This window comes from Nycticebus coucang, chromosome 8 (genome assembly GCF_027406575.1).
Source record: "Nycticebus coucang isolate mNycCou1 chromosome 8, mNycCou1.pri, whole genome shotgun sequence".
NCBI lineage: Eukaryota > Metazoa > Chordata > Mammalia > Primates > Lorisidae > Nycticebus > Nycticebus coucang.
In genome coordinates this window covers 37,817,079-37,841,445 of record NC_069787.1, presented here as the reverse complement: position 1 = coordinate 37,841,445, position 24,367 = coordinate 37,817,079, and the positions used below count along the sequence as shown (strand labels likewise).

Sequence of the window (24,367 nt, the reverse complement as noted above, 5' to 3'; positions counted from 1 at the left end):
AGCAGAGAGTTGGGAAAACTCCGCTGCCGATCTATCCAGGCGCCGGGGAAGGGGGTGTGGGGTTCGGAAGGGCTGGATTTTGCAATCCTGGGATCGATATTCCTCTCCTCCCCCCTCCCCCAGCCGTTGACTCGGCCAATGGACGCCGAAAAGGAAAAAAATTAAATCTCAGTACACCCCGAGTGTAAAGGCCGCTCGGCTTTGTTTCCCGGCGGGGGAAGGCGTTGGGCTGGGGGTACGAACAAGGGAAGAGGGCGCTGCTCCCCGCCGCGGCACTGCCCGCACAGTGAAACCCAACCGGAAACCCCTTCCCCTAAAGGGGCAGCTGGCCGCTTTCCTCCCTTCCCTGGACCCGGGCGAGGGGCGCCTCAAGTCTCGGATCCGCGAGCTACGCGGACTCCGGGACCTTGCCAAATCCGCGTAGAGTGCGGCGTCTTTAAGAGCCCGCACAACGGGAATCTGGCAAAGACACGCCGGTCACAGAAGGCAGCCGCCCTGTTCTCCTTCCAAGACCGCGCCTGAGGCGCCCCCAGCCCCCAAACCGCCCCAGTTGAGCCCACGAAACCCGGGCTACAACCGCGGAGCAGAGCCGCGGGAACCCCTGGAGGCGGGAGCTGAGCTTGGCTGCTTTAAGAGCACAGAGCGCGCGCCCCCGCCGCCAGCTGCCCGGGACTGCGCGCCCCCGCCGTCGCGCGCCCCCTGCTTGCTCGTTCGCTCGCTCGCCGGCTTTAAAGTCTCTGCCAGGATCCATGCTCACATGTTACTTCCTGTATGGAGGCATGGCCAGTTTCCAGCCCCGCGCTCCCCGTTCCTCCCCAGCCTGCGTCGGAGCCACAACTTTCAGGAGCATGGACTGAAGGCGCCCTCGCCCCAGCGCCCCTCTGAAATCCTTTGTGTTTTCCTGCGTTTCCTCCGGCCGTTTCTATTTTGGGGGGCTCTCCGCTCCCCCCACCTCTCCCCTCCCCTTCCCCGCTTGCAAACATGCCTCCTTCCTTCCCGGGGCCCTGGAAGGAGCTGCCTGCCTGAAGCCCGGAGGCGCCGCGCCGCGCTCAGCCCCGCCGCCGCCCGCCGGCTCTCGGGCTGTGCTGCGCTGCCGACTCAAGTTGGGGATCCTCGGCTGCTCGCCGCCGCCGCTCGCGGTCCCTGCCTTCCCCGGGCCCGGGGCATCGCCGCCGTCCGCCGACTCCTCGCCCTGCCTGCTCGGCTCGCTCCTTTTTGAACGGAAAGCAGCCTTTCTCTGTTGAAAGGATCGTCCCCAGCGTGGTTCCACATTCCCGGTCACTTTTTGAGATTTTCCGGGGGACGCTCGGAGGCTTCCCGGATTCCAAGGGGACTCGGGCCGCCGAGCGCGGGGGGCCCGGGGAACAGGCGAGCCGGGGAAGCGCCCCGGCTTAGTGGAGGCTCGCACGGAGGCAAGAACTTATTCAACAAGTTTACCCCCCCTGCTTTTCTCTTTTCGATGTGCGTTTTCGGACATGCGGAGGTTACTGGAACCGTGTTGGTGGATTTTGTTCCTGAAAATCACCAGTTCCGTGCTCCATTATGTCGTGTGCTTCCCGGGTGAGTGCCGGCCGCCCAGGGGACGCGGCCCCGGCCGGCGCGCGTGGGGGATGCAGAGTTGTCGCCGGAGCGCGGAGCTCGGGCGTGCGTCCCCGGGACCCTGGCGAGGGTGGAGGGGGGCCTGGCGCTCTGGAAGGAAAGGGAGATCCGCTCCTTCGGCTCTGGCGATATTTAGGGAGGCTGGTGGTCAGGAAGGATGGAGGCAGGCACGGGCCAGGGAGGGGACAGGGGACGCGGGGGTCTGTTCCCGCCTCGGTTTAGGCGGCCTGGGGAGCTGGAATGGTGGTAAAACGGGACTTGATTTGCTGATCCGCTGCCGATCGGTAGAGCTAGAGTTGTGAGGCGGTTTGGGGACACTGGGGCCACGGGGAGGATGCCTCTGTCGGTTTGGGGGCCCGGGGTGCGCCCCTCGTTCCAGCGGGAATTCAAGGAGCTCAGAACCGGGGGCTCGCTTTACTGCTCTCCGACCCTTTGGAAAGGCTGGTGTTAGGGGTATGGAAGCGGCGTCTGGCCGCGGAGGACTGAGGATGTGGGGAGCACCCTGCATTCTTGTCTTGGGGGGTCTAGGGCGTCCCCCGCCCGCTTGGGGCTGGGGCGCGCGCTGCGCTTCGGTGGCGGCGTGAGGCATCCTCCCTGGGCTCAATAGGGAGGGCATGGACCAGGTGATTTGGGGAGACCATTGGTTCCCCTAACTCCGGCTCGCAGCGCTTTCTTTACGCGACTCTGTTTAGCTAGGTTGCTGGGGTCGGGGCGATGGGGGCGGGTCGGCGGCCAGGTTGTAGTTAGCGCCCGGGTGGATTTTTTTTCCTGCCTCGCGCGCCCTGCCTACCTTCATTTTTGCCCTTTTGCAGGCTTTTCACGGCTGGCAGACCCAGACCCGCTCTTTTCTGGTCAGGTTAAGACAGGAACGATATTGACCATTGATGACGAGAATAAATCACCTAGCGTAACGGTGTGCGGCTCGGCGACCCTCCACTTCCAGCCCTCAGCCTGCAGGCCCCCTCCCCTGTCCCCTCGGGGCGGGCAGAGGCCAGCCGCTTCCCTCTTCCCTCTTGCAGGCTCACTGGGCTGCAGCCTTGAGGCTCCCTCGAAGCTGTCGGACTCCATCCCTGGGGGTGGAGGACAAGTCCTGTGCCCTGCCGGGGGAAAGGGTGGAAGAAAGGGGGCGATTCGCTTTTCATCCCTTGCTTTTTTCTAAGGACAGAGAACCCCCCGTTTGTCTACTCTCTCATCCACCAGCTCCTGGATACCCGGAGGTAGAGGTTATCTGAATCAAGGAAAAGAGGAACGTGCCCTGATATTTCTGCTCTGCCTGGTTACAGCCGCCTGTCCCCAGGCAGCTACAGAGCCTGGTTTTGGTGCAGCCGGTCCCCCAGCCCTGTCATGCGCCCAGAAGCAGGCGCGGGCTGCCCTTGCTGCCCACCGGGACTTGCTACGGGAGGACTGGTAGCCAGTGCCCTCTTTGTGGGTTGGAGCTGACCTCGAGGGGCAGAGGTAAAGCCCGTCTTTTCTTTTGCACCCCCTTTTCCTCTCTGCGCATCCTCCGGCCCATGAAGCCACACGGAGCTCCAGCCACAGCCCAGAAACCCAGCTTGGAGGCTGAGCGAGGACGTGCGTCCACACTCACCGGAGGCCTGAGGTTTTCCCACTGGGGTCCTGCCTCTGTGGTGGTGCGGGCCGTGGTTACATCACCCCTGAGACATAGCTGTCTTGCCCTTAAAGATCACTGCTCAGTATTTGTATTAATCATTTCCCCCTCCTAAACCCCCCCCCCCCTTTTTGCCACAGACTTGCCGGCTGAGTGGGCTCAGGTGCACACAGGGGTCGAGCTTTGTGAGGACCATGCTTTAATGGGGGCGGTGGGAGGCAGTGGAGGGCAACCTTGCGAGATAAGAGGCATTCCACTGTGGCCTTGAGCTTGGGGCTGCAATCAGCTGCGGGCTGACCGTGCTTTTCTTTTTCCTGGTGTCTGAGGAAGCTTGAAATCCAAAATGGGCCTGCCAGGGATCCTGCCTTCGTGGGGCTCGACCATTTTCGTCTTCTCATTTTATTTTCGTGCCCACGCTGCGAGGTAAATGGCCCTTTCCCCCGTCCAGGAGCCGCAGGGCGTCGGAAAGGGAAGGGGCAATGGTGGGAGACGCGGGAAGAGAGGGATTTGGTTTGGAAAAGTGCAGCGGGAGAGGGTGCTGCAGCCTTGGAGCAAGGCAAAGTTGAAATATCAGAGCCGTTGGGAGACGCTGGGTGCCGCGACGCCGCTGAACCTCAGGGGGCGCCCCCGAGCCACTTGTCTGGCCCCTGCCACCTCCGGTGGTCGGCCGAGGCCACCTCCATGCTGCGGGGATGGGGCGCGCGCGTGCCCGGGTCCCCGGGCGCCGGGGCTGCGGACGCTCCTCTGCAGGAGGACGCAGCCTGGACTCGGCGAAGCTGCTCCTGGCCTTCTCGAAACCCGGTGGTGGCCAGAGTTTGCTGTGGGACCCCCCCCCTTCTTGCCTGGCTTAAGCTCGAAAGCGTTTGTCTGTTTGACGCGAGAGATAAAAATGCTTCTGGTTTGGGATTAGGGTCCTCCTTGTGAGTCTTAGACAAAATCCCTTGTTACTTTGTTTCTTCCCAGAATCTCAACAGCTTTTCAGTTGTGTTTCTCAGCTCCTGTTCAGGATACAGAGTAGCTGCAGTTTGAGGAGGGTTTTGGAAACCGCACTGGCATGGGTCTTTTCCCAGCAGTTGGGATCAGAAACAGTGGCTTTTAGTCTTTCCACAACAGCAGTATGGCCGGTGTGAGATCCTTGTCAGGGTTAGTGCTTCAAGTGATGCTTTCGCAAGTGCAGAGCAGAAGTATTCTCTCTCATGATATTGGGCAAACATTCTTGTCATATATCTTTTAAAAAATTATTGTGAAAAATTTACAGACATTAAAAAATGTTAATGGACCCTTGAAGACACTCCACTCAGCTTCAACAGTTACCAACTCTGTTCTGCCCCCTCCCCACGTTATTTTAAGGCAAATCCTACACACATTTCCTGTAAACTTTGCTATATATCTGTAATCATTGGGAATTTAATTGCCTCTGACATGATATAAACTGTTACTTGAGAGGGTTAACCTTGTATCTATTTTACATTCTGTAGCTATTCGGAAAAAAAATTTTTTTTTATTGATTTCTTCTCTCTTTTGGTTCTCAAAGTGAAACGATTCTCTTTGGTTCTGAGATGTTTTGTACCATAATTACATTACATCTAGGAGACTGGCGTTGGAAACACTTCAGATGGATAAGCTCAGTTGTGTACCTTGGATGTGTCAGAATTAAAGGATCCCTGATCGATGTCGGGTGAATAGTGAATCTTCTTCCTAGCTGTCTCTTGTTTTTGCATGTGCATGCTTTAGTCCTGATGGACATCCCTTATGGCCTTTCTAGGAAAAGGCAAAAGTAATATTTGAAAGGCAGCAGACTTACTGTTAGGAATGTGGTGAAAGATCATGCAGTATGTTTTTCCTCTTTTGAGTATCTTTGAAAAGGAAGGTTTGAAAAGGAAGACTCTTTATCCAGTCTAAACTGGGTCCCTGTGGTACAATAATGGAATACAATCTTTGATATTTCCTTCTAAACAGAATTCACATTAAAGGGTTGGTGAAGAACATTAATAAAAACAGGCATAAATAGGACCTTTGGAAGTGGGGGAAGCTGCTGTTGCTAAAGTAAGAAAGGTTGTAGGAAAGGTGGTGTGATGTGAGCAAGGGTACTACCCCTTAGGAAGCTTTGAGTATCTCCTCTTAATTATAAACTTATTTTCAATGAGTAGAAGATTATGAAGTGGTACATCAGTGGAAGGCTGATGATTTAATGCAACAAAACAAAAACCCTTTTGTATATACTTTGTCTTCTGAAAAACTGGCAAGTTAACATAGTAACATCGCTTATACCTTGTACTCATTGAAAGGAACTGACATATGATTTAAATAGGCCTAGACTACAATTATTAGGGAACTCTTTACTCCTTTGCCCTACTCCCATTCCTGGAAATTTCTTAACCTAAGAGATGGCCTGGGCTCTTAAAATAGCCTTACCTGGGTGAAGAAAGCAAATTAAGCATTGCTAGTGGGTTGTTGATTTCATAATTCCTTTTATGTAGAAATCTCGTTTGTTTTTTTAAAATCTGGATTTCCATTCATCACTTTACTTTTAGCATATGGTTCAAAGCAATGTCATTTCTAAGCAGGATGAAGATTATAATATGGGTGTGCATTCTGATTTGGGAGGTTAAAAAATTTATGACTAACACTTTTACTGTGGGCCATGTCTTTCAATGCCATCACTTTTCATAACTCAGTGCTTATGGGAAAAATTTTGAGAATGTGAAATTCCCCTGAAAGCACTTGATACACTCAAATAAGCCCTTGATAGTATTTGGTTACAGATTGACCACTATCAGATGATGGGTGGTAATCCCTGAAATTGCATTTTGGGATGTATCTGATCAGAGGACAGAAGGTCTGTGTATCTGTTAATGTAATGGAAGCTAACAAAGAGTGCCCTGTCCCCACTTTTTAATTCTCCACTTGAACTAGACCTAGGTAGAGTTAATAACTAATGATGAGGTGTAGGGAAGGTTCAAGAAAATGAGAAAAGTTCTTTTGAGAAGAGCTTGCTTGCAACAGGTTCTGAGAGCTTCTTGTGGATTTGGCAACAGTCATACTAAATTTATCCTAGAATGAAGTTCCCTATGCAAATATTAAAAGATCAAATACCTTTATTTCCCAGTCTGAGAAATGGGAGTGATTATCTTGTTTGCAAAATGCTGAACCCCGACTATGGCAGTGTTCTGCGCACTTAGAAAATCAAATGCTTATCTATGAAGTTATCTGTTAGTTTGCTTTGGCTTGCTTTTGGTATTTTGTTTATGTGAAGTAGTAACCAATGATACAACTCCAAAAAAGGATAAGTGTGTTTCAAACACCTGTATGTACTACTCCCCCCTCCTTTTCCCTGCCATTCTTCCGTCTTAAATTTCCAGGACTACAGATTATCAGTATCTCCTAAAACAAAACAAAACAAAGAAATCTTGAAGTAATGTAGGTGAATTTCACTTTCACAAAAGTCTGTAATGATTATAACACATTAATTGGTGGTTTACTCCTACTGTTGGGTTTGTAAGTGATGGCCTTGCAAGATTGCTTTGAGTAGCTAGAGGGCTCCCTGAGCAATTGTCCCCTTCTATAGGGACACCGGTGATTGGAGAGCCTGTTTCTCTTGGTATCTTTTGCAGCAAAATGTGTGGTGTTTTGACAGAAAAATATAACCTTGAGATGGCTTGCTAGGTGTATGCAGGCTCCAGGTTTTTAGGACTGCAGCACTTGATATGATTATTTAAAAAAAATTTAAAAACTTTTTTGGTGCTGAGTGCAGTGGCTTATGCCTGTAGTCCTGGTGCTTGGGGAGGTTGAGGAGGAAGGATAACTCAAGGCCAGGAGTTTGAGACCAGCCTGAACAAGAGTGAGACCTGGTTTCTTTTTTTTTTTTTTTGTAGAGACAGAGTTTCACTTTATTGCCCTCCGGTAGAGTGCCGTGGCGTCACACAGCTCACAGCAACCTCCAACTCCTGGGCTTAGGCGATTCTCCTGCCTCAGCCTCCCAAGTAGCTGGGACCACAGGCGCCCGCCACAACGCCCGGCTATTTTTTTGTTGCAGTTTGGCCGGGGCCGGGTTTGAACCCGCCACCCTTGGCATATGGGGCCGGCGCCCTACTCACTGAGCCACAGGCGCCGCCCTGAGACCTGGTTTCTAAATAAATAACTAAATAAAGAATAATAATAAATAAATAGTTGGGTTTGGTACTTGGGTACCCTGTAGTCTCATACTTGGGGGGCTGAGGCAGAAGGATCACTTGAGCTCAGGAGTTTTAGGTTGCATTGAGCTGTGATGATGCTATGGCATTCTAGTCCTGGACAACAGAGTGAGACCTTACTAACTCAGAAAAAAACAAATAAAAAAACAAAACCCCATGTCCATACGAGAGAAAAACACAATTAAAATCAAGGAAGGGGGAGGAGGGAGGCAGAGGCAGGAGTGGGACCTTTGGTAAGGTCTTACTTAACCAGCACAATGTAGGGGTCTAGGCATACCTGGGTGAAGGGCTCAACTACAACCTGGACTTTGCCTCACTAATGCAAACAATTAACCTAATTGGAAGCACCCTTATAGTAATCTGAAGAAAAAACCTGCTTCAGAGCTGGTTAGAGGAAATGATAGCTTATCAGGTTCTGTATGTGCCTGGTTTCTCCTTTAGAAGCTCCCCTAACTGAATTGGGCGGGGTTACTGTTGTACTTGGGGTGGGAGGCAACTTACACACGGAATGAGAAATTTGATACCTGTCAACCAGTTGATGAGAGTCACTCTACTGTTTTGTCAGCCCATAGCAAGGAGAAATCTTCTAGGAGCCTGAAACTTATTAATGCTTTCTATTTTATTTTTTTCTAAACCAAGTTGCTATTGAGAATTGTAGAGAATATAGCAAAGTGGGTAAGAATATGGCTTCTGGAGCCAGCCTGCCTCTGCCATTGTTAGCTGTGCTACCTCAGACAAGTTACGTAACCTCTCTGTGCCTCATCCCCCCTCAGCCCCCCACCCCGGGAAGTGAGGTGGTGATAGACCCTGACTCCTAATGTCTCTGTGAGGCTTGAATGAAAATGCACATAAAGACTTAGCACTGTGCATGGGAAATAGTAAGCACTTGGTAAAGTAACCATCTTTATCTTATGTCTACTTTAAAGAGATTTGGATAGGAGTATATGAAAAGCAGAATATAGAACTGAAGGGGACAACTATATATATGAATAATTTTTAAAAAAATTATTTAAGCATATGTGATGACAAACCTTTGCTGTTGAGGAAGGGCACAAGGACATCCCTTGGCAGATTAGTAAAATGGTTATGTTTTGAGGATTAAAGCAGTGGGAAAGCCTCTGTGAAGGTACATACCTCCTCACTCCCATTGCAGAGGAGGTCTCTGCTTTCTCAGCTTAAAATGGGAAAAATGCTTTCTGTTGGCTTAAAATGTGGCTCATAAATCTCCCAAATCCCTGTGTAAAGAGTTGGTCGGGCATGCCCCTCCTCTGTTAATTCCTCTTGTCAGGCCTGGTGGCTGCATGGGAAGGGAAGGAAAACAGGTCTGCTCTGGAACTGTCATCCCTGGGATTTAATGTGGTGATATGAATGGGAAATAAACAGCAGTATTTGGGTGTTTGTTTTTATTTTGCACTTGGATGATACTTGAACATGCTGGTGTGCCTGTCTTGGTATTTCTATGGCTTCAGAGCATCCAGGAGAGCCACACACCCAAGCACAGCTCCTGCCCTCTTGTCATTTTTTTGCAGACTGAAACCAGCATGATGGTTTCCCGGCCAAACAACAAAATGTGCTTTTAAACTCCTCACTTTAGCTATTTTTGGGGAGTAGCAAAGTGACACAGTTGGCTGCTGAAATGTAGCAACTGAAAAAAAAAAAAAGAAGAAACGAAAGCATAGTTCATGGAATATGTAACATTTCCATGTAAGAAAATAGGACAACTGGTCTTATTTTTGGGTCTGTGATACTATCTTTCTGAGTGAGTGAAGCGGGTTGTTTTATAATGCAGTGGGTATACTTTTGAGGAACTCATTCTAGTTACAATAGGGATATAAGAAGTGTCTGAGTACCTTGTACCGTTGCTGCCTCATAAGGACTACTGTGTTCTTAAATCAGATAAATTCATTAATTTGGCATAATTTGGATATCTAACACAGCCACAAACAGTTTACCAGGCATAAAAGTGCAGTGGAGATTATTGAGGAAATACTTATTATTATTTTTAGACAGACCATAGTCCCACAGCAATCTCAAACTCCTGAGCTCAAGTGATCCTCTTGCCTTAGCCTCCTGAGGAGCTGGGACTACAGGCACCTGCCACATTGCCTGGCTAAGTTTTTTTTTTTTAATTTTTAGTAGAGACATGGTCTTGCTGTTGCTCAGGCTGGTCTCCTGAGCTTAAGCAATCCACATGCCTTGGCCTCCCAGAGTGCTAGGATTGTAGGGTCTGAAATACTGACTTTTTAAGATTGTCTTTAAAATTTTTTAAGACTTGTGAACAGGATTTATTTGCAAAACAATGGTTGGTTATCCATTAAAAAAAATCACATCACTTTTCTTGAAGTGTTTCTACAGTGAGTGTGGAAGCTGAGAGTCAGCTGCAGTCGGAGCTTTGTCACTGTGTAGCTTGGCTGCCCCAGCCAGGACAATGGGATCTGGTAGTACTGGGGGTCTGGGAGTTCCAGATATACATACCTCTTATTATTCAGAAATCACACCAGGATCTCAGAGAACTGGGGTGAAATTTTTGGTCTCTTGAAATTTTTATTTACTTTGGGCAAATGGCTTCAGTGTTTTAATCTCTAAAATGGTAACAATAGTTCTAATTGCTCAAACCAAGTGCTTATGACCAAGGCCTGATGCCTGAGCATTTTATAAGCCTGTAATCCTCCCTGGAGGTAGAAACCATGATGACCACCATTTTAGGATAAGGAAACTAAAGCTGAAGAAGGGTGTCACTTATCCATGGTTACCTGGGTAGTAAGTGAGTTGTAGCTATAATCTGTCTCTTTAATTATGTTTTACGAGTATTTTGAATTTTAGACTGGTTGCATTTTGAAGACAGTTTGGAAGCTGTTTTTCCTAGTCCCATAGGAGAACAAATTTAAGAACAGACATAGGCTGGGTGCGGTGACTTACTCCTGTAATCCTAGCACTCTGGGAGGCCGAGGCACACAGATCGCCTGAGGTGACAGGTTCTAGACCAGCCTGAGATCCCCATCTCTAAAAATAGCTGGATGTTGTGGCGGGCGCCTGTAGTCCCAGCTACTGGGGAGCTGAGGCAAGAGAATTGCTTGAGCCCAAGAGTCTGATGTTGCTGTGACCTATGACGCCATGGCACTCTACCTGGGAGCGACAAAGCGAGATTCTGTCTGAAAACAAAAAACAAAAAAACAGCTTTAAGTATTTTACCCTATCACTTTTCCCATACGTGTATAAGCAAGTGCCATAAATACTGGGTGAAATAATGGTGCCTTCCTGTATTTGCTACAATTAAATAGGGAAATAACACAATTAGTATAGGATTTTATTTGGTTACATTGAAGAGATGACCTTTCAGCAAATTACTTTAGCCTCTAAATAAGCTGATAATAACTGTGGATAGAGTCTGAATTTGTTGGTGGTGAGGTTTTTTTGACTCCATTCCTCTTTGGAATAATCTAAATTGATTTGGTTTGTAATTTGAGAACTTTTTAATTTAGAGCTTTGAATATGGTTACTTGGTAATAACATGGTGGTTTTACTATCCCATATATATCATCTCAGTGTGGGCTGCAGGCTCTGAATCATAACTTCAGGAAAAGGTTTGAGGGCGTTGTGCTTGGCAAGATACGGTTTTGGGTTCTGGATTTTTCCTCTGGAGTTTAGAGCAAGCCATAGGAAACAGGCAAATCAGGGGTGGAATCTTGGGGAAGACCTTCAATTTCTTTGGGTTGTTTTCCTTACCCTTAATTAAATGGCTTTTAAATTTTTTTCTAGAGTTTCAGGGATTATTGCTTCCAGGCTGGACAGTTTGGAAAGGGTATGGCCTTTTTGCAATATGCTAGTCAAATTCTCAGTTACATATTGTGATTTGTGAGGTACATTTCTTGTTGACTTTTTCCTGTGAGAATTGTGCTACCCAAGGTGCTAAGAACCCTTCCGTTATCTGGCTAACCCTGTTTGCCCTTCCCCCGGGAAGGGCAAACCATTTGGTGAGTAGATCTTGGTTAATGGAATATTTGTAAGCTATTTCTTGTTTTTTCTTTTAAACATTAAGCTTTATTTCTGCTGGAGTCCAAGTTAAAAATAAAATGGAAGTTTGCTCATGCCAACAAAGTGATATATTGCCTTTAAAATTATCTAATGTGTGGCCTTTAAAACTAATATGATTTAGGGCGGCACCTGTGGCTCAAGGGGTAGGGCGCTGGCCCGATATATCGGTGGTGGCAGGTTCAAACCCTGACCCTGGCCAATAACTGGGGGGAAAAAAAACAAAAACTAATATGATTTATAGTTGGGGTTGTGGAGGCTTGATTCTTTCTCTAAAATAAGAACACAAAGCTAATTCTGGATCTTGTGCCTGGAAAGGGAAATGGAGAAGGAATAGGCCTGTGGGTCGTCTTGAGTTCTGCAAGGGGCAACTGGCCAGCAGAGGCTCTGTTTGGCCATACTGTGTTTAAAAGAAAAAATTAACTTAAAAACTGGTCATTTCACATTCCCACTATCAACAAGTATTTTCTGAGTACCTAGAGTATGCCAGGCGCTGTTGTAGACGCTGTTAAGACGGTGGTGATCAAAGCAGATGGAAGCTCCTTCCCTTATGAGAGCTTCCCATACAGGTCTGGTTTACTCTTGAAAAACAGGAAGGTAGCCTGGGTGCAGTGGCTCATGCCTGTAATCTTAGCACCCTGGGAAGCTGAGGTGGGTGGATCGCTTGAGTTCAGGAGTTCAAGACCAGCCTGTGCAAGAGTGAGACTCTGTCTCTAAAAAAAATGAAATATAAAAAAAATAACTCTGTTGTGGCGGGCGCCTGTAGTCCCAGCTACTTGGGAGGCTGAGGCAAGAGAATCACTGGAGCCCAAGAGTTTATGGTTGCTCTGAGCTTGATGCCACTGCACTTTACAGAGGTAACTCTGTCTCCAAAAAAAAAAAAGAAAGAAAAGGAAGATGTAGCCGTTTAGAGCCTGTGTTTCTTGCTTGGCAACAGCTCAAAGCTGGAATTAACAGTGTCTGTCTCTTGGGATGGGGCACACACCTGGCCCATAGTGGTTATTTACAATGCTCAGCTGGTCCCTGGTGGCGTTTATCACCCATGTATGGGTGATTTCTATGTGTGAGGCAGATTTCTTTATCCTTTTTTTCTTTTTTGGTCTTTTTGGGGTTTTGCACTGCTTGGGTAAGTTGTGGATAAATGTGTCTGTGTGCTTGGGCTGGTGCAGTATCGTGTTGTTGGCTGATGACATTGACTTTATGCATGTCAGGCTGGCCTGGGAAGCTTGAGTTTAGCTATCCTGATGGTGTCCTTTCTTGGCTCTACAAATGGCTTGCTATAATACATGAAGATTTCGCAGTAATGTGTTGACTTGATCTAAATTTCTGTTACCTTGTTCAATTTAAAAAAGTGGTGTTTTGAAAAATCACTGACTAGGACGGTGGCTGTGGCTCCACGAGTAAGTAGGGCGCCATATACCAAGGGTGGTGGGTTCAAACCTGGCCGCGGTCAAACTGCAACAAAAAATAGCCGGGCGATGTGGTGGGCGCCTGTGGTCCCAGCTACTGGGGAGGTTGAGGCAAGAGAATCACCTAAGCCCAAGAGCTGGAGGTTGCTTTGAGCTATAACGTCACGGGACTCTACCGACGGTGACAAAGTGAGATTCTGTCTCTAAAAAAAAAAAAAAAAATCACTCACTTAAGAACTGTGTCTCTTGGTCACTTTCTTGCTCGCAAATGACCCAAGAAGGGGATGGATGATGGGTGACCAAGGGGAGAGGCCACTGACCATTACAGTAGGGTCTGAATAAATTAATACAGGAGATGCCTTATTAGTGGGTCCCTGGACACCTAGTTTGTTCAGTATCCTTGCCCCCCCTAAATTTTGCAGAGGAATTTCTACTGGTAGAAATACTACATATCTTAATTTTTCCAACAACAGCGTATGGAAGCCTGAACTTTGCTAGCTTTAGGCTTGTCCAGACAGAAGGTTTTAGGGGATGATTCCTTTACCCTAGTTTCAGCATGAGTTCATTAAGTGGTCACTGTCATGGAAAGTTCATTTCTCACATTCCCTGTGTATGATTCAGGCCAAATTCAACTGTGTATTCCTAGAGGGCAGGTCCACTTTCCTCCTTCCAGTTGCTGTAGCTTCAGTGTCCAGGTGGCAGTAGTTATATTTGAGACTGACAAATAATGCTCTTCAAAACGATTCTGGGACATTTTGCAAAACACTGATATCATTGTATATAGTTTCCAGAAATCTCACATTTGTGTATTACATCCTCTTAAGAGATATGGTATCCAAAGTTTATATCTTCCTTTAGAAAAATCACAGTGTATATATTGTCGTGGTGGCTGAAGTCTGTCTATAAAAAGGGAGATACTAAATTCTTGCCCCAAACAAGATTCTCTTCCAGCGGTTCTCAACCTGTGGGTCACAACCCCTTTTAACTGTATGAAAGGTTTGTGGCATTAGGAAGGTGAGAACCACTGTAATCTGTTCGGATTAGGGGACAAATGTCTGTGGGACAGCAGGGCTCTGTTTTGCTGGTAGTAGTGGTAGCAAACCTTCTTTTCCTCTAGTGGAATGACTTAGGTTAAATTCTATGAATGTGGTGTTTGTTCTGTCAGAAGCAGTCTTGGTTTTATGATTGATCCAGGAAGAGACATTCTAGTTTTTCTTTGGTGGTTTTAGAAGTAGTGAATGAAGTATGGAGAGGCAGCGGACTTTGCTTCACTGACTAAAGCATGAAGATGTATGTTGCTCTGTTGTCTAGAAATGGCTTTGGGCAGATTGGGGCTTGCCTGAACTGACCGTTTTTGCCTGAATGGCAGGTGTTGGTTGTCCACTGTGCCTGCTGCCCTTGATTAGAGACAGATGTTGGCTGGTGAATCATGGTAATTTCAGACATGCTTAGGCACAAGCCAAGTTTTCTAGAGCACACTGCTGGTTGATGCCTGCTCTGTTTTATCCCTCTTCCAACCAGTTGTTTTCTTTTCTAAAACTAGTCATTTTCTTCTACTTACATGTGTGTGAAGGCCATGAGTGGAGGGTATGGAAAATTTCCTGACAGTTTTAAGCACCAGCCCCTTATTTTCTCAATTGGTCAATTTGGACAGAAACTGCTGAAATTTCATGTGATAGAGGGTGGTTGTCCTATTCCATTATGTGTGGCTGTAACAGAATATCTGAGATTGGGTAATTTATGAAGGAAAGAGGTTTATTAGGTTGGGCACAGTGGCTCACACCTGTAATCCTAGCACTCTGCGAGACCAAGGTGGGTGGATTGCCTGACCTGAGGAGTTCGAGACCAGCTTGAGCCAGAGTGAGACCATGTCTCTAAAAATAGCCAGGTATGGTGGGCACCTGTAGTCCCAGCTACTTGGGAGGCAGAGGCAAGAGACTCACTTGGGCCCAAGAGTATGAGGTTGCTGTGAGCTGTGACGACAAGGCACTCTACCCAGGGTGACAAAGTGAGACTCTGTCTCAAAAAAAATGAAAAAAAGGGAGGGTAATGGGTGGGGCCACATCTATGGTGCATCTTAGAATGGGTACAGGCGATTGCACTAATGTAAACAGCTATGATTTAACAATAAAAAAACAAAATGAAAAAATAGGCTATTGGCTCATGGCTTTGGAGGCAGGGGAGTTCATTGTTCTGGCTTCTGGGGAGGGCTCTTGTGCTAAGTCACAACATGGCAGAGAAGGTCAAGTGGAAGCGGTCGTGTGTGATGAGAGAAAACCTGAGGAGTGTCCTGGCTTTGTAACAATCCTCTCTCTGGAGGGAACTAATGCATTCCTATGAGAACTAACCCAGTCTCCCCATGAACCTCATGACCCAAATAACCCATTCATGAGGAAGGATCTTCCCTCATGACCCAGAGATCCTCACTAGGATCATCTTCTTCTTCTTTTTTAATTTTTTTTATTTTTTGAGACAGAGTCTCCCTCTATTGCCCTGAGTGGAGTGCTGTGGCATCATCACAGCTCACAGCAACCTCAAACTAGTGCTTGAACAATCCTCTTACCTCAGCCTCTTAAGTAGCTGGGACCACCTCACTTGGCTAGTAGAGATGGGGTCTCTCTCTCTCTCCCAGGCTGGTCTTGACCTTGTGAGCTCAGGCAGTCCACCCACCTCAGCATCCCAGAGTGCTAGAATTACCACCCCTGGCCTAGCCCCCCCATCTTTTAATACCCTCACATTAGGGATCAGATTTCAAAATGAGTTTTGGTGTGGACAATCTGAAACCAAGCAGTGGATAACTCTGGCATTAGAGTTCTTTCTGCACATTTTTTACCATGTGATCAACTTCTCAGTTGAGAAGAGGGGGGAGCTGCTGGTTCTTGAAGTTCTTATTGTCACGATGCATAGTGGAGGGAAAATTTAGCTTTGGGAAATCTAGGGAAAATATGAACTTTCTGGCGACATAAACAGGATTTTGTGGAAATAACTCTTATGTGCATTGGGACCTTTAATTAAACAGGGTTCTGAGGGAATGAGACTTTTAAGGGTAGGTAGATTCTGGTGAAAGAGTCTGGTGCAGATGCATGTTTAAAATAAAAACTACAGATGTGGAGTGAATTCCAGTTCTTTCCTTTGTTAACTTTGGCCAGTTACTTTTTGGTTTCTCATCTATAAAATGGGGATAATGAGAATTTCAACCTTGTAGAATCCTTGTGAAGATTAACTGAGATGTGTGTAAAGTACCAGAAAAGCTTTAGGCACACAGAATATTATAAATGGTACCTGTTTTTAACAGCTGTTGCTGAAGATTGAACAAATGCTTGCATGAACGGGTTCTCAAAGCCATGCAGCGCTGTGAAGAGGTGGAAGACTGAAAGTCAGGGAGAGTGAGGCGCCTACAGCTGAAGAAGCAGCAGGATGGGAAGGAAGGCCACTGACAGCTGTCAGGCTTCCTCTTGGCTGGCACAGCAGGTGGGGGGTGGATTGAAGGCCCACAGAGCTGATCAGGAATATTTTACTGACAGGGACTAAGTGAAAAAGCCTATTAGGGTTTAATTTGCCTTAAATATCCCCAACTTCAAGGTGTATAAACTACTCTTGGTATTCTCATTACTGAAATTATCAGTGTTAGTAGGATGCACGTGCCCTGCTGTGTATTTCTGTGTTAGTGTAGGGGCCATCATACCCTTAGATCAGTGGTTCTCAACCTATGGGTCGGGGCCCCTTTGGGAGTCAAATGATCCTTTCATAAGGGTCGCCTAAATACATCCTACATATCAGATATTTACATGATGATTCGTAACAGTAGCAAAATTACAGTTATGAAGTAGCAATGAAAATCATTTTATGGTTGGGGGTCACCACAACATGAGGAACCGTATTAAAGGGTCGTGGTATTAGGAGGGTCGAGAACCACTGCCTTAGGTGCATGTGAACACTTAGAGTCAGTGAAAGTCAGAAGCATATACTTTTCCTGTCCCTGTGTGTTATGTTTGGTTTTTCTACAGAAGGGCTGGCCATTAGTATTTGAGATAATGGTCCCCATTTCTCTAGCTGTGACAGACATTGTTAATTGATCACAGAGTTCTCTGTTGCTAAAGCCTGAACTATATCTTAGAATCTTTTGCAAGAGTTGGCCTGGAAGAGGATTTCTTGTGCCATCTCTGAGCTGTTCTATTAGCCAACCTTCAAAAACAGCATAAGGGCTCAGTGCCCGTAGCACAGTGGTTACAGTGCCGGCCACATGCACCGAGGGTGGTGGGTTTAAACCCGGCCCCAGGCCTGCTAAAACAACTATGACAACTGCAACAACTACAAAAAAAAAAAAAAAAAATAGCCGGCGTTGTGGTGGGCACCTGTAGTCCCAGCTACTTGGGAGGCTGAGGCAAGAGAATCGCTTAAGCCCAGAGAGTTTGGGGTTGCTGTGAGCTGTAATGCCACAGCACTCTACTGAGGGTGACATAGTGAGACTCTGTCTCAAAAACAAAACAAAACAAAACAACCCCCGCATAATAAGGAGAAGCATATCCAAGGGGCTTTTATATCTTATAAATAGGTGTGCTATTACATGGGCAATTTAAAAAATTTTTCTGATCCATGAAATTGATTTGAACTCATATTTGACTCACATTTGTTTATTCAGAGAAAGAAATCCAGTCTTTTGATGGTGATTACATCATATTATAATTGGTGAGATCCACCAATGGAGGTGTAGGGATCTAAAAATTACTTGCTTATTTTTCCTTTCTTCAAAGCCCAAAGGTTTTGCATCAGATTATGGCACTTGTAGGACTGTTTGTATTCCAAAGTGACACCTTTCTGAATTCTTAGCTATTTAAGTAAGTGTTAAGAATGGGCTTGGTTACAGCAGTTTTTCAAACTGTGGTAGACTTAATGGATCCTTTCCCCCTTATTTATACCCAGTAAAATGTCTTGTGTCTACTCTGAATGAACACATTGTTACCTTTAGGGTAACTTGTTTCTCAAAATGTGAGTGGTCCTCTGATCAGTGTTTTTTTGATAAGGAAATTGCAGAGTAAGACTGAAGGGTGGGGGGAATTCTTTCCCACAGCTGACATCAGATACATTTTGGTGTTTGGTAATATGCCAAGGATTTGAGTGACATTGTTTAATCCTGTAGTTGTTCCTTGGATATGAACTTTTCCCCCTAAAGATCCCTTTTGATGTTGAACCTTAATCTTGCTTCTTAAGTAATGTCTGTAGAGCTGCTCTGTTCAGTCTGGTAGCCAGTAGCCACATGTGGCTATTGAAATATAGCTTGTCCAGATCAAGGTGTTCTGTAAATATACAACATACTCTGGAATTCAAAGACATATTACAAAGTACGTGTAGTATCTCATTAAAATTTTCTTTTCTTTGCTTTTTTTTTGAGACAGAGCCTCAAGCTGGTAGAGTGCTGTGGTGTCACAGCTCACAGCAACCTCAAACTCCTGGGCTTAAGCAATTCTCTTGCCTCAGCCTCCCAAGTAGCTGGGACTACAGGCACCTGCCACAATGCCCGGCTATTGTTTGGTTGTAGTTGTTGTTTGGCAGGCCCGGGCTGGATTCAAACCTGCCAGCTCTGGTGTATGTGGCTGGTGCCTTAGTCCCTTGAGCTACAGGCACTGAGCCCTCATTAAAATTTTCAAGTAGAAAATTGAAAAATTTTAAGTAGAAAATAGTAAAATTAATATCTCCTGTTGCTTTGTAGTCTTTCATGTGACTAGCATAAAACTTAAAATTATGCATGTAACTCACATTTGTGGCTTGCATGGTATTTTTATCAGACATCACTGGTCTAGAGTGCTCTTCTGTACAACCTTTATCTCACCATTTAGAAGAGCATTTCATGTTTGTAGTTGCCTGTGCAATATTGATCACTTCTTCTCCCACCCTACCTCTTCAAAACTTTTGTCACTGACGGAGACAGTTGCCTCGTAGGAGGTACTGTCATTGGGATATTCCGGGTATATCAGGGGAGTGGGTTGGGAATCACTTAGCTTTGTGTGCTGGCTTGCCTGTCTGTGAAATGGGCTAACAGTCTTTGCCCCATAAGATTGTTTGAGGAACTAATGAGGTAAGCCATGTAAGGCATATGGCACAGGCCTGGCATCTAGGAATCAACTGAAGATAATAGCTGTTATTGTTACCCTGCTGGCTCATCAGTGGGCATCTGGAGAGTTAGTTCCTGGTGCCGATTTTCTCCTTTTCTGGTTTCTGTTAGTGATGCATCTTGGGACCTGTGGAGGGTTGCAGACAGACTGGCCCTTACTATGGACCAAATCCAGGGGCAGCCTAGGATACCTTGAGCATACTGACTGAGTTCCTGCTCAGCAATGTGAAAGGCAGAAGGGACCTCAGAGATCTTCAGAGGAATGCACATGGGCCACAGAAGCTCCCTGACACAGTGCTGATCCATCGTGTTTGGTGCAGGAGGATTTTAGAATCCTGGATCCTTGCATTTGCTTTCCTGGGTATTTTGTTAATAGCCAGGCTCACATAGGATCTAAGCTCTGGACTCCCAGGTTACTGCCAGAAGTCCAGGCTTTCACACAGCTGTGTGGATTTATTTGGTCAGTTGGAGTCTGTAGTGATCTCTCCGTCTGTATAGTTTAGAGATATCCAAAACTCCCTTTTAGGATGCTCGGTTCCTTTTTCCAACAGAATGTTAAAATTAATGTCTTTTCCAAGTGGAGTAAATATTCTCTGTACTCTCCAATTTGCTATGTAATTTGGAAAGGAAAATGGGGAAAATGTGAAAGACAGATAGGACATACTCCTATTAGAAAGCTCTGTTAGATCCACCCAGAAGAGCTTCTAGCTTGGGATTTGCTGTGTCCTAATGTAGCCACAGGCCAAGAACATGGGCAGGGGTGGCTGGTGCTGGGGGTGGGGCAGCTGGGAAAACCCTATTTTTATTTGTTTTTCAGCTTTATGGTGGGGATTATTCTTTCCCAGGGGGTGTTTGGCAGGGTGGATATATGCCCTTTGGTGCAGGTGGTAAGAATCTGTTTTCATTGGTAACTTCTTTTACCAGGGATAAAAAGGAAGTTAAAGTCTTCAAGTTAGGGTGTTGAAGGGGCATGGGGCATCATCAAGCCCTACCCTGAGCCTGTCTTGGAAACTCAGGGGAGGGCTTCTGAGAGCAGCTGCACATGCTCACGTAGGAGTGGGAAGAAGGGAGTTCCCTGAGGACTTCTTTATATACTTCAGCAGAGCCAGAATTCAGAGTGACTCTTAAAAGAGACTAGTCCTGGCTCGGCACCCGTAGCTCTGTGGTTACGGCACTAGCCACATACACCGAAGTTGGTGGGTTCAAACCTGGCCCAAGTCTGCTAAACAACAGTGACAACTGCAACCAAAGAAATAGCCGGGCATTGTGGCAGGTGCCTGTAGTCCCAGCTACTTGGGAGGCTGAGGCAAGAGAATCACTTAAGCCCAAGAGTTTGAGGTTGTTGTGAGCTGTGACATCACAGCGCTCTACCGAGGGCGATATAGTGAGACTCTGTCTCAAAAAAAAAAAGAGAGCGAGACTAGTCCTGCAGACCTTTCTGTCCACACAGAGATTATTACCAGTTATCGTGGCTGGGTTATCAAGGCACATCTTAGGGAGTCCTGTGATCACCTACGTGTACCACTAGTGACAGTTCCCTGAATCCCTGTCCCTTCCCTAGGCCTGGGAGTTTTACTCCAGTGTAGTATTTTCCGCTGTGAGCCCCAAGGGCAGAGCATTTCCCTCACCAGCCAGTCTTGTGCAGTGAGGGAGCGCTTGCTGACACTCTGCTGTTACTCCTTCTGTGGGTGTTTTTACAGTGCACCTACCATAAACCACCATTTATTAAACACCTACTATGATCAAGATCCAGTGAAATAAAGTAGCCTCCCATTGGAGGATTGACACACTTTTTCTATAATTCATCCTTGCCTTTCCAAGGTGTGCATCTGGAAGTCTTGCTAAGTTAAGGAACTTGCTCAGTATGGGACCAGGCTTCTGACTCCAAAGCCAGGGCCCTAACCACATAGGGCTTCTGTTCATACGTAGATAGCCATCTGTGAAGTGTACTTGAAGTTTGGGTCCTTAAGATTGACAGCTGAGCTCTGAGAAGGGGAAAGGCCAGGAGAGAGGACTGAAGGCTGACCTGAAGAGATGCCTTAATTCTTGGCACTTGGCTGTAGCAGGGATCCATGGGGACAAGTCTTTGTATTTACAGTTGACCCTTGAACAACAGGGCTTTGAACTATGTGGGTCCTCTTAAACGCATGTTTTTCAATAATTATAAAATTGGAAAATTTGGGGGGATTTGGGACAAGTAAAAAAACTCACAAACCACATAGCCTAGAAATACTGAAAAACCAGAAGCATTTTGGGCAGCACATGTGGCTCAAAGGAGAAGGGCGCCGGCCCCGTATGCCGGAGGTGGCGGGTTCAAACCCAGCCAAAAAAAGAAACCAGACATTTTTGAAAAGAATATACACAAATAGCCAAACACATGAGAAAATGTTTACCATTACTAATCATCAAAGAAATGCAAATCAAAGTTACAGCGAGATGCCTTCTTACCCTTATCAGATTGACCATTATTAAAAACTAAAAAACAAGAGATGTTGGCGCACAGATGCAGTGAAAAGGGAACACTTATCCGCTACTGATGGGAATGCAAATTAGAATAGTCTTTATGGAAAACAGTATGGAGATGCTTCAAAGCACTAAAAGTAGACCTGCCATTTAACTCAGCAGAGGAAAAGAAGTTGTTACATCAAAAAGACACCTGGATTTGAACACTTGATTGTGTTTATTGCAGCACAATTCACAATATAAAGATATGGAATCAACCTGAGTGCCTATTATCTGATAAAGTGGATAAAGAAAATGGGTGTACCTACACACATACCTGGAGTACTGCTCAGCCACCAAAAAAGAATGAAATAATGCCTTTTGCAGCAACTTGGATGGAACTGGAGACTATTATCCTGAGTGACCCATCTCAGGAATGAAAAAACAAATACCATTGTAAGTGGGAGCTAAACAACGGTGGATATACAAGTCACACAAAGTAGTATGATGGACTTTGGAGACTCAGAACGTGAGAGGGGGGTAAGGGATCAAAAATTACATACTAGAAGCCAGGCATTGTGGTGAGTGCCTGTAGTCCCAGCTACTCAAGAGGCTGAGGCACGAGAATTGCTTGAGCCCAAGAGTTTGAGGTTGCTGTGAGCTATGATGCCATGGCACTCTACCCAGGGTGACAAAGTGAGACTCTGTCTCAAAATTACATAATGGGTACAATGTACACCATTCAGGTGACAGGTATGCTAAATGCCCTGACTTCACCACTATACAGTCATCCATGTAACAAAAACTCATGTGTACACCATAAATCAATATTGAAATTTAAAAATAAAAAAACAGTGACCGTAAAATTATAACTCAGTGAATGAGCTGGATTATATTGGGCCAATAAAATAAATTTAAAACAAAAATAATTAAGAAAAAGATGTCATAAATTCATAAAATATAAACTGTTTATATGTTAGTTGACTGTTTATGTTATTGGTAAGATTTCCAGTCGGCAGTAGGCTATTAGTAGGTAAGTTTTGAGGAAGTCAAAAGTTACATAGAATTATTGACTGTTTGGGGAGGGGGTGTCAGTGCCCTAACCTCCAAGCTATTCAAGGATTGATGTACTCTGATTTACCGTTAATGAGATGCTAGAATGCATTTTAAACTTAGTAAATGACAGCGTATGTTAAAAAAAAGTAAGGAGAAAAAAAACCTTACTGGATATACATGTTTTATCCCTGTGGCCAAGAAGTGAGTAAAAGGACTTAAAGATTATTTTTTTGGCTGGGCACACTGGTTCCGCTTGTAATCTAGTACTCTGGGAGGCCGAGGCAGGAGGACCACCTGAGCTCAAGAGTTCAAGAACAGCTTGAATAAGAAGGTGACCCTGTCCGTACTAAAAATAGAAAAACTAGCCGGGTGTGGTGGCGAGTGCCTGTAGGCTCAGCTACTCTGGAGGCTGAGTGGAGTATAAGTTTGAGGTTACTGTGAACTATGATAGCACAGCACTGTACCCAGGGTGACAGAGTGAGACTCTTCCTTGAATAAAGTGAAGTAAAATAAAATCAAATAAACATAAAAAAAGATTATTATTTTTCTTTTGACTGTAGAAACCCTTCAGGAGCTCTTCTTAAGTAACCTTGGGTAACAGGATATAATCATACCCTGTGTCTGCAGAGGGCATATTAGCAAGGTAGCATGTGATTTGTACTGCTTTCTGGAGGTTTGTGAGTAATTACAGAGAAGCAATAATGTCTTTTGATGGAGAGAAAATATTTGTGCTTCCTTCATTGCTGTCTTCATCCCCGAGCATAGCTAACATGCGTTCTTTCCTTCTCCACTCAGGAACTTTTGGTGATGATATCCCCCATGTGTGTATAGCCAAAGAAGCAACCAGGGCAGGCAGGGATGAATTTTAAACTTTTCTTGGCTGTGGATATGTTTAAAAGCCAAATAGGCAGATAATTCTCTGAATAATGAATCCCAGCTCACTGTGCTGTCTGGTAGTTCTAGCCTAAAGGAGGGGTTGTAAATCTAGAGTCATTAATTCCCTGAGAGAAAAGTTGCCAAGGTTTTTCTTCCCTTTCTTTCTTGCCACACCTGTTAATTAGTTCCAGACACTAGCTAATCAGACCCTAGTGGGAAAGCTCGGGGGTAAGAAGGAAGGTCAGATCAGCTGTCTTTCTCTGCACACAACTGCAGCCCTTGTTTTCGTAGTAAAGGTTTCCTGGTGTGCTTTTCTTTCCTTAGTTTCCTAACTCTGTTTAAGTGCAGGCTGCGCACAGCTGTGCAGCCTTTTGTCTCCTGTGAGTTAAGTCTGTACTTAGCTGGTTTGAGAGCTTGTGGCCACAACAGCGTGAGAGGGGAGCAGCGGGGAAGAAGGGCAAAGGAGAGGCCGACATGGTGGCTCACGCTTGTAATCCTAGTACTCTGGGAGGCTGAGGCAGGTGGGTCGCTTGAGCTAGGAGTTCGAGACTAACCTGAGCAAGAGTGACACCTCGTCTCTACTAAAAATAGAAAAACTAGTCATGTGTGATGGCAGGTGCCTGTAGTTCCAGCTATTTGGGAGGCTGAGGCAAGAGGATCACTTGAGCCCAGGAGTTTGAGGTTTCTGTGAGCTATGATGCTACGGCACTCTGCCCAGGGTGACAGAGTGAGACTTTGCCCTACCCTATTAATTTTTTTGAGACAAAGAGTAAATGAGAGAACCTATAGTTGCTTCTTAATCTTGGCAGATGCAATACCCTTAATTTGGGGTGAGGGATGAGGGTACTGGGAATACTGAATGTATACAAAAGTATTTATGAACATATATATATATAAATCATATAAATGATAAAAGTTACAAGGGCAGCAGCCATGTATAGCTAAAGTGGTAACAATTCCTAATACAGGCTGGAGCAGTGGCTCACATCTGTAATCCTAGGACTCTGGGAGGCTGAGGCTGGTCGATTGCTTGCGCTCA

General features: G+C 45.9%; 1 protein-coding gene across 2 annotated transcripts in view; it reads left to right on the top strand.

Annotated features, from left to right (window-relative positions):
• Positions 1 to 760: 760 nt before the first annotated feature.
• Positions 761 to 24,367, top strand: part of PTPRG (protein tyrosine phosphatase receptor type G) — a 773,199-nt gene continuing 749,592 nt past the window's right edge. For both annotated transcript variants that reach the window (XM_053598712.1, XM_053598711.1), the window contains exon 1: positions 761 to 1,560. In XM_053598712.1, coding sequence (XP_053454687.1) covers positions 1,476 to 1,560 — 85 coding nt within the window. In that variant the 5' untranslated portion in view covers positions 761 to 1,475. The remainder of the gene's footprint in view (positions 1,561 to 24,367) is intronic.